This window comes from Hirsutella rhossiliensis (genome assembly GCF_020360975.1).
Source record: "Hirsutella rhossiliensis strain HR02 chromosome Unknown scaffold00004, whole genome shotgun sequence".
In the NCBI taxonomy this organism is placed as follows: domain Eukaryota; kingdom Fungi; phylum Ascomycota; class Sordariomycetes; order Hypocreales; family Ophiocordycipitaceae; genus Hirsutella; species Hirsutella rhossiliensis.
The window spans coordinates 2,526,583-2,541,243 of NW_025408670.1; the positions used below are offsets into that span (position 1 = coordinate 2,526,583).

The 14,661-nt window shown below is 53.6% G+C and overlaps 4 protein-coding genes across 4 annotated transcripts; 1 reads left to right on the forward strand and 3 right to left on the reverse strand.

Annotated features, from left to right (window-relative positions):
- Positions 1–538: 538 nt before the first annotated feature.
- On the reverse strand, positions 539–1,940 carry HRG_04465 (uncharacterized protein; the record flags this gene model as incomplete). Its single annotated transcript, XM_044862936.1, has 2 exons — positions 539–636; positions 821–1,940. 2 exons carry the CDS (start codon positions 1,938–1,940, stop codon positions 539–541), a joined length of 1,218 nt encoding a protein of 405 aa, XP_044721550.1.
- A 419-nt stretch (positions 1,941–2,359) lies between these two features.
- Positions 2,360–3,693, forward strand: HRG_04466 (kinase; the record flags this gene model as incomplete). The annotated part of the gene is made up of 4 exons (XM_044862937.1): positions 2,360–2,447; positions 2,496–3,052; positions 3,120–3,524; positions 3,577–3,693. The coding sequence occupies 4 exons, from the start codon at positions 2,360–2,362 to the stop codon at positions 3,691–3,693; spliced, it is 1,167 nt and encodes a 388-aa protein (XP_044721551.1).
- A 6,287-nt stretch (positions 3,694–9,980) lies between these two features.
- HRG_04467 (uncharacterized protein) lies at positions 9,981–10,728 on the reverse strand (the record flags this gene model as incomplete). Its single annotated transcript, XM_044862938.1, has 2 exons — positions 9,981–10,126; positions 10,392–10,728. The coding sequence occupies 2 exons, from the start codon at positions 10,726–10,728 to the stop codon at positions 9,981–9,983; spliced, it is 483 nt and encodes a 160-aa protein (XP_044721552.1).
- Positions 10,729–12,110: 1,382 nt separating this feature from the next.
- HRG_04468 (uncharacterized protein) lies at positions 12,111–12,578 on the reverse strand (the record flags this gene model as incomplete). The annotated part of the gene is made up of 1 exon (XM_044862939.1): positions 12,111–12,578. The coding sequence occupies one exon, from the start codon at positions 12,576–12,578 to the stop codon at positions 12,111–12,113; it is 468 nt and encodes a 155-aa protein (XP_044721553.1).
- Between the last annotated feature and the right edge of the window lie 2,083 nt (positions 12,579–14,661).

Genomic DNA, 14,661 nt, shown 5'->3' on the forward strand with positions numbered 1-14,661 from the left:
CGATGCTGCACATGGCAGGCAATAATCAGCATGTACTCCAAGGCACTCAATAGCCCTATGCCGGGCCTCTCGGGTATTGTTGGGGTCTTGGGAGCACTCGGAACGATGCTGGGTGTGTTCTGTTCTCTCGAGAGAATATTGCTTCGTGTTGCAACCAAATTGAGTATACATCTGATTTCCGGGACTTCTCATCTTCAAAGAACAACAAATAATCACATCTTTCACATACATAGCCGTCTTTAGCTCCTTCTTCCTCTGCTTGTCCTAGCCGGAGCTGGTGTCCTCTTCACCGGTTTCTTCGTTACTGCAGAGGGCTTGCCCCGCCCGCTCTCCTTTTTCGGACGCCCTCGTCCTCGTTTGGGCCGAGCCCCCGTCTCTGTCTCCGGCGGGGGACGCGCGGGGACCGGCTTTGTCTTCGTGCGTCGAGTCTCTCGCGCGGCAGGCTGTGGGGCAGTCGGTGCCGCGGCCTTTGGTATTGCCCTGACCCTGGATTTTTTGTTTGGCGCTGCTTCCGAGGGCAGTGGCTCGGTAGGCCGTTTCATGGCTGCGACTCTGGCACTGCGTCGGGGCGGTGGTGGCGGTTGTTCATGGTCCCGAGCCCTGACCACCCCATCTCGTCGCTGGCGCTGGCGCTGGCTTTGGCGCCGTGATTTCAGTGGAGGACTGGCGACGTCTTGTTCCGGCTCTGGTGAGCTTTCTTGGAGCCCCTGGAGCGGCGCCTCGTCGTTCTCTTCCGGCAGTGACTCCCTCGGCGGGAAGAGGACAATCCTGGGAGCGGATGGGTCTGAAGGCGCAAAGTGCTTTGGACTAGGAGGCCGACCCCCAGTAGGGTCCAGCATCTGTCCAGGGAAGAAGGGCGGCCAGTCGCCGCGCCATACGGCCCAGAACTTTTCCGGCTGTTCGGGGCTTGGAAGCTCAATGGCCTCCAGAGCATCAGTCTCGGAGGGGGTAAAGTCCATAGTCTCGAGGGGGTTAAAGTCCCTCAACTTGAGAGGGCTGTCTTTCAGATGGTCGCTGGGTGTGAAATGTGTGAGGTCCTCGGGCTCTGGGGAGGGAGACTCGTGCCGCCACTTCCACGAAGTAACCCAAAGCCCATCGTTAAACTCGTCCCTCCAGTCCCCCCGCTCCCTCCACCATCCCACGACTTGCTTCCGGACAATGCGTGGGTAACGCCGTTCTTGCATCATGGAGAGGCGATCATACCGCGCATGTTCCTCGCCCAGTTCAATCTGAAATGTAAACCAAGGCCTGGAGATGAGGAATGACTCGGCTTGCGAGGCAGTGGCATCAGGCTCCAAACAAGACCGCGGGGGCACGGGGACACTCTCGCCACGACGCAGATTCTGGCGCAGGCGCAGAGCGCGTGCAACGAGCTGCCTCCCATTCGCCGAGCTGCCGTCAGGGTCGTCTTCCTGCCACCTCCACTTCCACGTGCCGACAGAGTCGTTGGGCTGCACGTTGCGTCCAGGAAACCCCCACCGGGGGTTCCAGACGCCGAGTCTCTCCCAGCGACGCTTGACATTGCGACGAGCCAAGACGCCTATTCGGCGATTGCCGTCCTTTCCTGTCAACATGGGATTCAAGTGGTCGTAACATTCCAGGCGAGCGCCCTCGAACTTGCACTCTGTGTAGTAGAACTTGGCGGGCCGGAGGATTTCTTGCAAGTTGAAAGCAATACTCTGCAGTTCGTCGTCGGTGATGGGAGGGTCCATGATGTCTTTCACGTCTTGTGGCAGCGGGCCGCCTGGCGGGGGCATGGGGAAAGCATCGTCAAGCTCTTCCGTGTCAGTCGACGATACGTACGCCGGAGGGTCATCGCGCTCGAAGCGTCTAAGCGAGCGGTCGCGCGCATGGTCATTTGCAGCAAGTGCCTCGATGGCGGGGTTGGCCTGGTTTCGCAGAGCCTCGTAGAACTGGAGTTGGTCGATAAAAGGAGGCATGGTTAGGACAACGATGTTGTAGTAGCAGGCGTATCGACGCTTGGGGAGTGCCTTGGTTAAGGAAGAAGGGAATGACTGATTGTGTCGCGCGGCGAGGGACGAAGCCCAGATGTGCTTACAAAACAGTTTCGGGGCTCATTTCGCATTCTCGTCTTGGCCTCTGCGCGACCTCGGCTGCAACGTTGTGAGGCATTCCCGCATGGTCGCTGCAGCGTGGCCCTGGCGCCTGGCGAGGCTGGCCAATCAACCCTCCAGGCACTCGGCTGCCATGATGGTTGATTGGCTGGCAGCACGAAAACGAACGCGCCGTCGAAACGCCCGCCTGCCAGCCGCGGCGCGTCGCTGACTCAGGCCCAACTTGCAACTTGCACGACCATACACGCTTTCCTCCGCCTCGTCTGGTTCTCGTATAAGGAGGCATGATGGATCTTGTCAACATCTTGCTGGCAAAGCCAGGAGCTGCGTCCTTGTCCTCTTCTCGACACGGACCCCCAAGTGCCCATCCTGGTCCTCGTCTCGGCACGGACCCCAACCTCTTCTCGACATGACCTCAAGCGCCCATCCAGAAACGCGTTTCGTCGGTTGAGTTTCGGATTCTTGAAGAAAAGCATACAACTGGAGAGCCCGTCACCGGAGAAGCCGCCGCTGGAGAAGCCATTGTCGGAGACGGTGTTATCCTCTACGGACAAAACTACGAAATCGACATTGCCTCTTACAAGTTCAAATTGATCTGGCGTAAATTCTCTGATGTTCCAGCAACCAACATCGAGTCTCTCAAAGCCCTCACAAACCAAGGCTACCAGAAATCTCTCCAACTAGTTCAGCATATAAGATCACGCGACCGGCCAACTGAGTACGACGTTTCCGAGGCGCAGTCGTGGCATATTACCAGACTAATCGCGTCAAAACGCCCTCTTTTCCAGGACATTGACCATCTCCGTGTGCTAAGAGCCGAGGGAGCCTTTGGCAAAGTGTATAAAGCGGTTGATCAGATCTCTGGCCAGAAATTTGCCATTAAAGTGGTTAAGCTCAAGGCCTCTCCGAGCGGCGACATTGAGACAGCGCGAGCTCTCCTCCACAGAGAAATCAAGATCATGGAGAGGGTAAAGCACGTCATTCATGTCTTTCCCTGCCTAGCGACGTATTCTCTTCGACTAATATTTACATATTTATATCTAGGTACACATTATTGAATATCTAGGCCACCAACACTTCCATACTCTTAAGCCCGAGATCTTCATGCCCCTACGCGATGGGTCCCTAACTTCGCTCGCCAAATCGTTAAGCCTATCCACGGAATCTGAGAGTCTCAGCCTAGTTGTCCTAGAACAAATGCTCGCTGCCCTTGACTACTTGGCCAATGAGAACTTAATCCACCGGGATGTAAAGCCTGATAACATTCTCTACTCTAAACTAAGCGAGGGTGGTTATCATTTCCAGCTGGCTGACTTTGGACTCACCCATCACCATTCGCTAGCCAAATCACCCTGTGGCACCGGCTACTTCCAAGCCCCTGAGCTCTGGCCTCGGGTTTCAAAGGTCAACGCCGGTCAAAGCACCAAACTAGACGTATGGTCTCTCTTTGCAAGCATCGTTGCCGTTCACTCGATGTTCGAAGAGTTCCCACCAAAATCAGACACTTCCGACTATCACGTTGTTTTGTGCAAACTCAGAGCTAAAGCTGAAGTCTCGCCAATGCTCGAGCCCATGGCGAGGCTACATCCAGACCGTCGGGCGTCAGCTGCACAGATGATTGTCCGCCTCTTTGGTGGCAAAGGTTTGACAACACCCATGTCAAAAATCCCTCCCATCGAGCCCGATGTCGAATCTCGGCCAAGCTCGTCAACAGCCGCAGGGCCGAGCAGCCGTCTACAAACGAGACGTGCCCGTCCGTTGATCGTGTATCCGCCACGCAAGCGTGCTTGGCGCGACAATCCTTTTGCCCGCGTGCCGCCAGCCCTTCCGAAGCGCGCCGGTAACCCCAAGCTATCTACTTCACCACCGCTTCAGCCAATTTGCACTCACAGAAACGGCGTCGTCAGGCGCCGGGCTGAACGTCCTGCTACCCGAGCAAATGCTCCTTCCAGATCACCGCCAGATTCGGAGCCGCCTGTTCCCGAGGCACCGTCGGAACCTGTTCTTCTGATTCCTGGCGCATTTGTTGATTGAACCGCGCAGAGATGAGTTGGTGGAGACGGCGCGGAGGGGACATGACCTCGAGGCATGGAGGGGGCATGATACCCAACCTCAAGATCAAGCAGGTCGTCGTTGAAGCTTGACACGAGGCATCTATTGTCTGTCGGTGAAGACGGGTATCGCGAGCGAGTTAGTTGGTTTTACGAGGTATTTCTTTGGCCGCCCAGTCTCAAGGCCAGGGCCTATGTGGGACCCTAATGCCCAGGCCGCCAAGGCTGTCTCGATTTCTTGAGTTTCTACAGTACGGTATGCGAGTATGTAAACAGCACTGCTCTTCTCTATTGTCAAACTTCCAATGTGCGCGGACGAGATAAGGCCGAAGACGTCGTGATATCGACCTCCGAGCAACATGTCGCCGCTAGCGAGACGTGGCTATGGGAAATGAGGTAGGAAAGCACGGGACGGCTCGGTTGCCCGTTGGCGGAGCACGTCAAGGTGCATGGCTGCCTGGCGAGACGTGCGGCGACCGTTTGGAAACACTCTGGCCGAAACAATTAATGAGATGGAGGGTGAGTAGGAGTTGTACGTGAACCAACAGTCAATCAGTCCACTGACTGTCACAAAGAATGCATTTTCAACCCACGGGACACTCAATGCTCCGTTCTATAGCACCATGGGCGCTCAAACCAACGACGATTTTCAGAAAGAGGTGACACGCCTTCGAACAGACTACGCACAACGCCAGGGCAGCACGAATCTCTTCCCTCCAACGGGAAAACCCCTCATCGACACCGAGCTCTCGCACGGAGGAAAGCCCTCGGTGACGTTCTGGTTTGAGGACGGCACCGAACAGCGGCAGTGCGTGCGTCTCTTTGACATCCCAGGTACACTCTCTGGCAATATTCTCCGCATTCGCCGCGGCCTACCTTCTATTTCCGGGCACTACGAAATCCACGGCGAAGTGCTGGGATCAATCATCAGATGGATCAGGGATGGCCCTGGTACTGATAGCGTAGACGGCACTGCCGACTTTCAGCTACAGCACGTGCAGGGACTGTTCGTCTTGTTGGTACAAGTTCAAACAGAGATGCGGCTTATCAATGGAGGGAAGTGCACAGGGACTATGTGAGAGCGGCACAAAGGATCGGCAGGATCGATGTTCCTTGTTGAGAGCTTAAGCCCCGGCATGACTGGACGGAAAGACTGGTCACTGGTTGCCCCTTCGCTTTGTCTGGGTGTAACGGGGATGGTGCTCAGCCTCAACCAAGCAACAAATCTGAAGCCTTTGCATCCCGGTGCACTGCTCTTGTCCAGTGCGGTCGAGGGGGTTGGTGATTGTGCCGACGCCATGGCGACAGAGCAACGACGCCACCTGGAGTATTGTGAGGGACGTTTTGGTCGGAAGGAGCAGGTCATCCTTCTTAAAGACCGAAATGCCATGTTTCATCGACTTATTCCTGTAGCAAGCCTGTAGTCACCAGCCTCCAGACGGCGGCGGCTCAAGCCGGTTTGCCAGCTGGATCTCTTCTGGGTACCCATTGGACTATTGGCTGTCCCACTCCTGTCGTTGGATGCACGCAAATCTTGTCATACATGGGGCAAATCTGCCTGGCCGAATAAGACCTATCCGAGTTGATACCACGAATACAAAGTACGAAAGATGAAACAGCCTTGTGCATGTCAGACGCACAGGGCCCGGCGCGCGCGTCTCAGCCTTTAACCGGCGCGCTTCCTCGTCCCGGCCCCGCTTCGGCCCCACTCCCGGCCGCCGGCCGCCAGCCGCATGACAACCACCAATCCAGAGCGGTCTTTCCGGGCGACTGCGCGCCGCTCTGCTGGATCCCACCATGCCAGCCTCCTCTGACCACCCCCTCCCGAAGCGCGCTAGACGTTTTCCCGCCCGAGGAGGCGGGCTGGCATAGCTCCTGCTCTACACCGAAGGCCCTCGGCTCCGCAACGCTCTAGGACCTTCGAGGCTGGTCAGAAAACTGCGGCGACTGTCGTAATCATCGGTAACCCATAGTTAGCGCTCTCTCCGCAACCCAGGGGGGCGACCGGGTACTCCCAATCAAGATGCGGAAGCTCACTTGTATGCATGAAAATGATCCCGTGCCAAGGTTGAATCGGGCGAGGAGAGCGAGCTGAACTGCTTGGCGGCCAAGGCCTGATATTGGCTCTGCTACTGCAGTTGACCTCGTCCTTACCTTGGAATATTTGGCACTTATAATAGGTCCGGGGCGATTGGGGCAGGCAGGGGCTCTGCGAATACATGCACGAGGTGCATTCCCGCGGAGGAACGCATGACTCCTCTCATTCAATCTACTCGCTTCCATCTGTACAAGCTGTGATAAGGATGGCTGGAACGAGATCCGGATTGGCTCGCGGTTTATGGAGAGATGCGCAATGCGCAGGCTTGGCACCACCTTCTCCACGCTTATGTCCCCGCCTTGCCGGCTGCGTACTAAACAAGTTTCATGAAACACGACAAAGTAGTCATTGAATTCAACGTACAGTAAGCATCTATTTTGCTCCTGATCTACTATACGTCACTCCAGGGCCATCTCGCAGAGCAGTTGATAGCAGCGAGTAAAGGCTGTCACCACCGCGACGCCGGATCTTAAACCAGAGGCTAAACACATGACAGTGACACGTTTGTTTGCCAGTTGAATTCAGCTGGGACTGCAACTCGATTGCACAGACTTGTCTTTCCTGCGCACCTGGCTTACACCCAGCTCGTTACGTCTTTGACTTGACATGGTCTGAGCCCTACACATCTAGCATCTATGGTTTACCCGTGATGACTGCGGGGTCGACTCAAAGTGTCGCCTCATGCAGGCTGATCGGACTTCTGAGAAAGTTGAAGTCGATCTGACGTTGCAGAACTTTTGACGGCGTAACCCATCGCTCTCAGTCGCTCACGAAAATGTCCACCACTGCCCTGGTCTGGCGATGGAAACCTGGGGATGGCTGACGTGTCGTGTGTCTATTGGTTCTCGCCGAATTAGGTGAAAATGATATTCATAAGTCGCACCCATACAGAATTTCTGCGAAGGTGTCGAGTGGGTCGATATAAAGTTCTAACGCTAAAGTGGCCTAGACTCGGTAACCAGCTGAAGCAGACAGGGGGCAGAGGGTTGGGCAGCTTGGCTTCGGAAGCAGGGGGTTGAAGGCTTTTTGGCGGGCGGGCGAGGATCCGAAATATACGACCGTTGTACGAGACCGTATTTTTGAACTGCATGTCTTGGGCATTCCGGTTATAGAGAGTACAACATTCGAGGCAGAGTTCTGAGTTATATTTCTCAGGCGCGCGACGACCCCAAATCTCCTGGGAATGGTGTAAACACCATAACCCTCGTTCTTTGCTCGAGTTAAACTTTACAGGTACGCCGAAAGGTAGGCGTCACATCGTCTCGGGCCCTCGGGCCCTCGGCCTTCTTCACCTCGCTCCGGCAAAGGCGGTCCGACTGTCACCCTAGATCCCTTCGCCAACCTGCATTGGTTTCGCCGACTTTTGCTGGGGAGAGCACCCCTAGCTCCTTTAGGAGAAAACCCAGACGGACCGGAAGAGAATTCGGCCGTCTTATTGTAGAGTCCTGTCTATCGAGGGTGTCGACTCGCCTACCGTGAGTGGACTTGAAGTATAAAGAATTCCTTTGCCCCCGGGACATCAACTCTGGATAACCAAGCCCAACACTTGAGAGATCACCTGGAAATCCAAATCAAGCTTCTACTTAGTCAACAATATGCACCCAATCCACTTCGCCTATTCCTTGTTCGCCGTCCTGGCGGTGGCGGCGCCAAATGCTGAGGCTGAAACTGCTTCCGACAAGCTGGGCACTCAGGCATGCCTTCCTGCATCTTGTGTCGCCTCGGGGGTATGTGCGCCCAAATGGAGAGCGGTATAACTGCAGCCTTGAGGATTAACTGACTTGGATCTGGATCAAAAGTGTTGCTCGGGTAATTGCCCGTATTGGTGTGTAAGTATCAGCTTGCCCTGACGGACCAAATCCGTAACATGTCGTGTCAGCTGATGGTGGTGTCTTGTCTAGCGACAATGCCGCATCGATTTCAGGTGTTAAGTCTTGGCTTCACCAAGGCGGGATGGGTGGCTCTCTTTCAACAACAGTGGTACCCAGAGCTCTCCTCGTGCAGAGCCTTATTCATGTGTATAATGAGACCAGTTACTCTTCAACAACCGTTCGGTTTCGAGGCTCGACGCTAGAATTGTTTCGTATTTGCATGGCCGTAGCAATGTCAGAATATTCCTTGAATATGAGCCTTGACCAGCCAGGTGGCTTTACTTTGAAGTTTGGAACACACTGTTGCTCTTTTACATGCCTTGATCGTGCATCCTGGGCAATGCGCCGGACTTGGGATGTGTCGGACCGGCGCCATGGTCCACTGGATGCTGCATTTTTGTCGGCTCGTGGTCTCTATCATCCCTTCGTCAACTGCAGAGTCTCCAGAGCGGACGTGGTTGCTTTTTGGAGACAACTTACCCCCTAACAGCATCTGATGCGTGTATGACTCTCCATATGCATGTTGGTAACCCATGAAAAGTAGTAAATAACCATCAGAAGAGGTAATAAAGAACCATGTCTTTGGTCAACCTCGGGCGGCTTGTGCTGCAAAGGCGCACCTCTGTTCGGCCGCTGCGTATAATAATTACCGGTAGTTATTAATGATATCAGGGTACCAATTAACGACAGCCGCAGACATAGCATGTCAGAAGACCACGTCTACCCCTGACACCCACTACCAGGGAGACTGCGGACCAGTGCTCTTCTCTTGCTTCTGGGCACGGCGCGGACGGGGTCTTGGGGGCTGCCAGAGATTCACAACCGGCGTCAACCGCACCGCGCCGCCTGCGAGCCGGGGCCGCAGCTTTATGTGTCAAACTACGAGCCAACAATAAGGGCATAAATTTGGTCTGTTAAAAAAGTAACTAGTTGCTTCTTCTCCTTGTTTCGAGAATGTGAGAAATCCTCAGAGGCTATGTACCTAATTTGGTAGCAACACGAAGTAGTATTCTCCTTGGAGTGTTTATTCGTCCAGCATCTTTGATCTTTCCGGATCCAAGCATTTTGCCAGCATTACCCTGTATTTCCAAGAATTTCCAACACCAGGTTACGGCAACATTATAACGCTTATGTGCTGCCACGTACTGTACTCAGTACTCATCTTCAATGTAATCCGTCTAGTCTTCCATGTGGCATCCTTTCGCCGCCGTACGACAATGGCTGCGCGTGCTGCCAGTTGTCTGAGCCAACTTCAATCTTATCCCCCTATTCTCGTTCGTATGATGAGAACGGGATGCCACAAGGAATTCACTAACTTCTTGAGACTCCCCGAAGCGTGCTTGATCAGGCTGATGAGAAGTGGAAGCACGGCCACGATCTTCTGTTGACAGGCTCTGCCATTCGCCGTCTTCACTACTTAGTCGAGATACCGAGGGTTATAGGCTTCAAAAATGACACATTTTACGGCGAGAGTAGGACCAGAGAGCGGAGGTCAGGCTGGTTAGCGCGCGTGCCAGCCTGAGCCGCAGGATTACCAGCAGCAAAGCTTCCTCGCTAGCTTGCCCTAGTACTCGCTCTCCAGGCTTATCTGTCCTCGCTCGCTATTCCTTTTTGAAAGGCACGATGACAGTCCCTATGTCCGGGTTACGCTTTTCTCATCGTACTGGGCTATAAACTGGACAGCGAATTTCTGAATACCCTTCTATCTCAATTCCTTCCGTCATGAATCAATATCAATGTCCGGTCTGCCAGAAGCAGCAGCGTAGCCGTTTGCTTTCATGTTGAATCGTCGTGCAGGGCGATATCGCGTGGCCCTGGATCTTAACCCTTGTAGCCGGCGGGCTTCCTTGTCATAGAAACCGCCCGCAATCCAGGAAAATAACCTCTATCGCCACAATGCGAACCTGCTCCAGCCTGTGGGGATGAAGTTTTGCATGCCAGCGTACTCGAAGAACTTGGGATAAAAGCCGGCATAATCCCAGTCGGTAACCCACAGCTGGCCAGTAGGATCAAGCATGATATTTCGAGGTGCTAGGTCGTGGTGAGTGAATACGGAAGGGTGGCCGGCCGAGAATGTCTGTTTCGAGCAGATTGAATGCTGCGCTGTCGTCTTTTTTTACCTCTTGGCGGATTGAGACAAAGCCTTGCCAGAAGTTCATGAAACCGTTGACCTGCTCTGAGCTCGCTCTGGGTGGAAGGCCAAAAGAAGTTTCGAGCTAATATGGCCTGCATTCGCCCGTCACAAGCGACCCGGCTGTGGATGACTCGACTGATCTTAATCGGCGGATAGTGCGACGCAGCTGCAAGGCCAGCCGAATGGTTGTGAACCAGCCGAGATTCAACCACTCGGTAGTTAATGTCGCTCCTGGAATCCGATCCATTATGCAGTATACGGCATTGTCGGCCAGAACGCTTCGTTTAATGCGCGGAACGTGGATCCCGAGTCCAGACGCAAATTCGATGGCTGTGATGGCATCTTTTGCCTCGGCCTCATCAAAGGCTTTTGCCAGATACTTGGGAGAAAGCAAAGTAATGTTAGAGTGCTTTGGCAGGCAGGGGAGGATGTCGATATAATGGGCGATTTGCGCATCTGTATAGTTTAACAGTTGATCGTCGTAAAAAATGGAGCTCATCTTGGGAGGTGCAAGGAGAAGTTTGAATGTCCGAATTTCTTTTCGCGGTAGGCAGGTTAAAAGGGCCCCTGAATTAATCTTTGGGTAAGGGCCCTGCTCATAAGCCACATCGCGTCCCTGCACCAGTCTGAAATCAACATACACACACACGTACAAATACAAGGGAGTCTGCTAAGACTTTTTAGTATGTACAAGAACAAGATCACTCAACATCAAAACAAGGCCGGGTTAGCCTTCGTAAGTTGTAAAACGTCTCTCTCCTCACCCGGGCACCTACTCAGGAGCGAAAAGTCCCCTGCCTGGCCTCCCGTGGCTCATATCCTGACGGGTTCACGAAGTAGTACGATGCAGCACTCTAGCAGTCGTCGCACTCTCGGCTTCGGTGATACCTTGCGCCTCAAGCTCCGAGATGAAGGTGTAGACCCAATACCCGCAATCTTTCCATCCTGGCGTGAAACTATACTTCTGGCGTCGATTTCTTTGGATCAGGTCGACAACGTTTCTCGCCGTTGTTCTGCTGGTAGGATCCGAGGACAGCATGTAGGTGGCCTTGTCGTTTATCTGTATATCTTGCTGAATACTTCAATCTTCCCCCTTGGACGGTCAGAACCATAACCCAGCGCCATGTCCATTCTGACTGATTGAATTTTGGAAACATCCAAGAAAGTAGCCCACTGGTTGGTCGGGCAGATCTTCCTGGTCCCTCTCGCTGTGCTCGTAGATACAGGCACATATATCGATATATTTCACCCTTGAACGTGTCTGCCTCTCAACTGCAGGCCATGGCTGCAGAGGCATTGATATCGTGGTTGTAATTAAGCTACCTTAAAGTGGTAAATTAAGAAGCAATAAAGCCGATTCATTAAGAACATAGCGTAGGTTAAGCCCGGTGATATTACCCGCTACTCCTACTCTATATCAAGACGAATAGCTGCTCCGATTTCTTATCATAATAATACCAAAGGAAGCCACGATACCCAAGTCTCGTATACATGGCCATGTTTCCAGCTTTCTGCGGCCTCCTCCTCGCACAGCAAGGCCTTTCAAACTAAGCCGACCTTCGCCCATATCCCTTGCAGGCGCCCAGCTCCGGCCAGTGCTGAGTTGATGGTGATTCCTAGTTAGGCATTATCACTTCTTCACAGTGGTTCATGAGCCAGTCACGGCATCGTTGAACGTCGTCTTCCTCCCCTTCAAGCACCGCACTAGGCCCAGGGCGCCTCCAGAACGGTTTTTCAAACCATTCAGGCCAGAAGCCACCAAACTCCCAATCAATAATGGCGTTTATCTTGAGTGTGTCGGGGTCCACTATCACGTTGTGTTGCCCGAGATCGTTGTGGCAAAACACGTAGTCACCCTTATCCTTGGTCGGTTTCCAACAACTATTGGTCTTCCATTGGTTGGTTGCTGGTAACCCGCTGAGGAGGACATAAAAGCGATTCGCCGGGTACTCCAGGAGTATCGGATCGCAGAGACCGCAAGCTTGCCACATGTTGTTCCAGTTCTATCGCCACTTGCTCCTTTTCTTCTTGCTTTAGATGCTTCATACTAACCCCGTCCACGTATTGCGTTTGGAGATAAAAGGCGCCGTCATCTTCAAAGGTGCATTCCGCCGGTGGGAGCGGGATATTGGTCTCCTTGCGAAGAAATCGCAGAATTGCAGCATCGTTACTCCATCGCTGGGGATATGTTGCCGGAGGAACTATAATGTTGTCCGAGACTGATTGCCACTCATGCTGGCGGAGCGTTCGCTTCATGAACCAGCAACCCACGTGGAAGTATTTCTTATCAGCAAGAACGACTGAGCAGCCAGGCTCTCGACGGTCATTCAGCTCCTGGTTCGTAACCATAGCGCGGATACTTGGTCGGGAGATTGAGCAGCTGTGGGTAGCAAAAGGTGTATTCCGACCGAGAGTTTGTGCCCGCCGTCGACATAGGAGAGGAATTCGGGGGCGGTGGAGGACTTGGGAGTTTATGTACGAACATCACGTCAACCCAAGCATTACGGCACGACTGAATCTTGGGGCGGTGTGCCTGAGACTACTCACGGCCGGGGGCGGGGGCGGGCACCGGTCCCTTTGGGACGCACGATTAATTACCATGATGCGATAGACTTTTTTGCTTTGCTTTTGATGGCGCAGTGATTTGTTTCCTGGTACAAAGACGGCACATGACATGTTGAATGAAACATCTACCGACCTCATTGATCCCCCCAAACACGGAAATTCCAGCACTATTTGAACCACAAAGTTGACCAACTCAGTTTTCACGTCGCATCCAAAACCCCGCCATTCCCTCACTTATTTGGTTTTCTGCTTCTTCCTTAACCTTTTGTCAGTAACTAATCCTCTAACGGAATGAGGAAAACATCGCACGCAGCACAGGTCACAACAAGAGCTTCAGCAAGACACAACCTAAGCCTTGATTGGCGAGAAGCCATGATGCTGTAAAAGAGCGTTGGTCAGCGCATTTCTATTACCCCTTCACTATTCGTGCAGCGTACTCCTTCAACTACTACCTTCTGCATCTGGCACTCAGCCAACAACAAAACCAACCCGAGATGGACTTTGGAGCCGCCGATGGCCTCAGGACAAAGCCACGGCACCCAGAAGTTCCACGCTTGCCCCGAGTATTGTTGTCGATTCCCAACACAAAACAGTGGTGCATGCTGCCTGTTTCTTCCTGCTGCTGCCTGTTGTTGCAGTTGGTTCAGGATCCATGCACGGCAGCCTCACATATGTTCATCTAAACGGTTGTAGCCCCTCCCGGGTCGGTATGGGCTGTGCGAGTCGTCCGGGGTACCTTGCAATAGCTCAGTCATTTGACGAGTTGCAGGCATCTCTTTATAACTGTAGTACTCTAACAAAATGCTATCCTATGACGCATCGTCTTGTGCTGGTTCCTACAAGGGCCAAACGTTCTTGCTCTTAAACGTTGCGATGCAGCCTGAACCCACTCCTGCTTCGTCACGGCTGTCACACCTGGTGCGGTCTTGGACATAGTAGAGCTGCAACAGAGTAAGGCGGTATTTCGAATGGGAGTCACATCGATCGGCGTGCAGCCCTCCCTCCACTGCACCTCGCGCCAAGGATGATGCCCTTCGGACGAGCTCCTCACGAATGCGATCTCGTTCTACAACCTAAACCAAGAGATGCTACAGACCCAAGGGCCCTCACGCACAAGCCCACAAGAGATTTTACCGTGCTAGAGTCGCCTCAAGATGTGACGTTGAGCCGTGACAAGGTCGATTCGTTGAGGAACAAGGCACAGTCAAGGTTCGGAGACAAGACCTGCTGCTTCTCTTACTTGTCGAGACGGACGGCTGCTCCGATGACCCATTGCGATGACGTTGAAGCCTTGGCATCCGAGCCCCGTAGCATCTACGTCTAGCTCGAATGTCGGAATAGGGGGGGGCAACGCAAGGCTGGCTGCATGACCCAGCAATAAGTGTAAGCCACCAATATGTGAGCCCAAGGAACAGTCTTGGGGGCCGACAAGCGAAGGCTGGCCATGTTCATACGGAACGAACATGACGGGACCAATGAAGCGACTGCAGGTAGTTTGCCGCGCGGCTCGACGGCATGGTAATACAGAACGGCAAGGCTGGGTGCAGCTTCGATTTCTTCATGTACAAGTGCAGCCGCCTGGATTGCCGGCGCCTATTCAAGACACTCAGAGGGCTTCTTCGACCCCTGACTTCATGCAGCCACCGCCATGATGACATCTAGGTACTCGTAATCACGCATCGCCAACGTTCGCGCGCCCCAGTGGTCGGTAAGCCTTGCGACCGCTGCGAGGAACTCGGGCCCATGTCGGATTGACTGACTCAGTTGGATTCAACAAGATGGCCACCCCGAGTGACCTGCTCCTATTTTCGGTTGAAGGCTGGAGCCAGCCATAGCCGACAGTTACGACCATATAAGGCTGCCAACG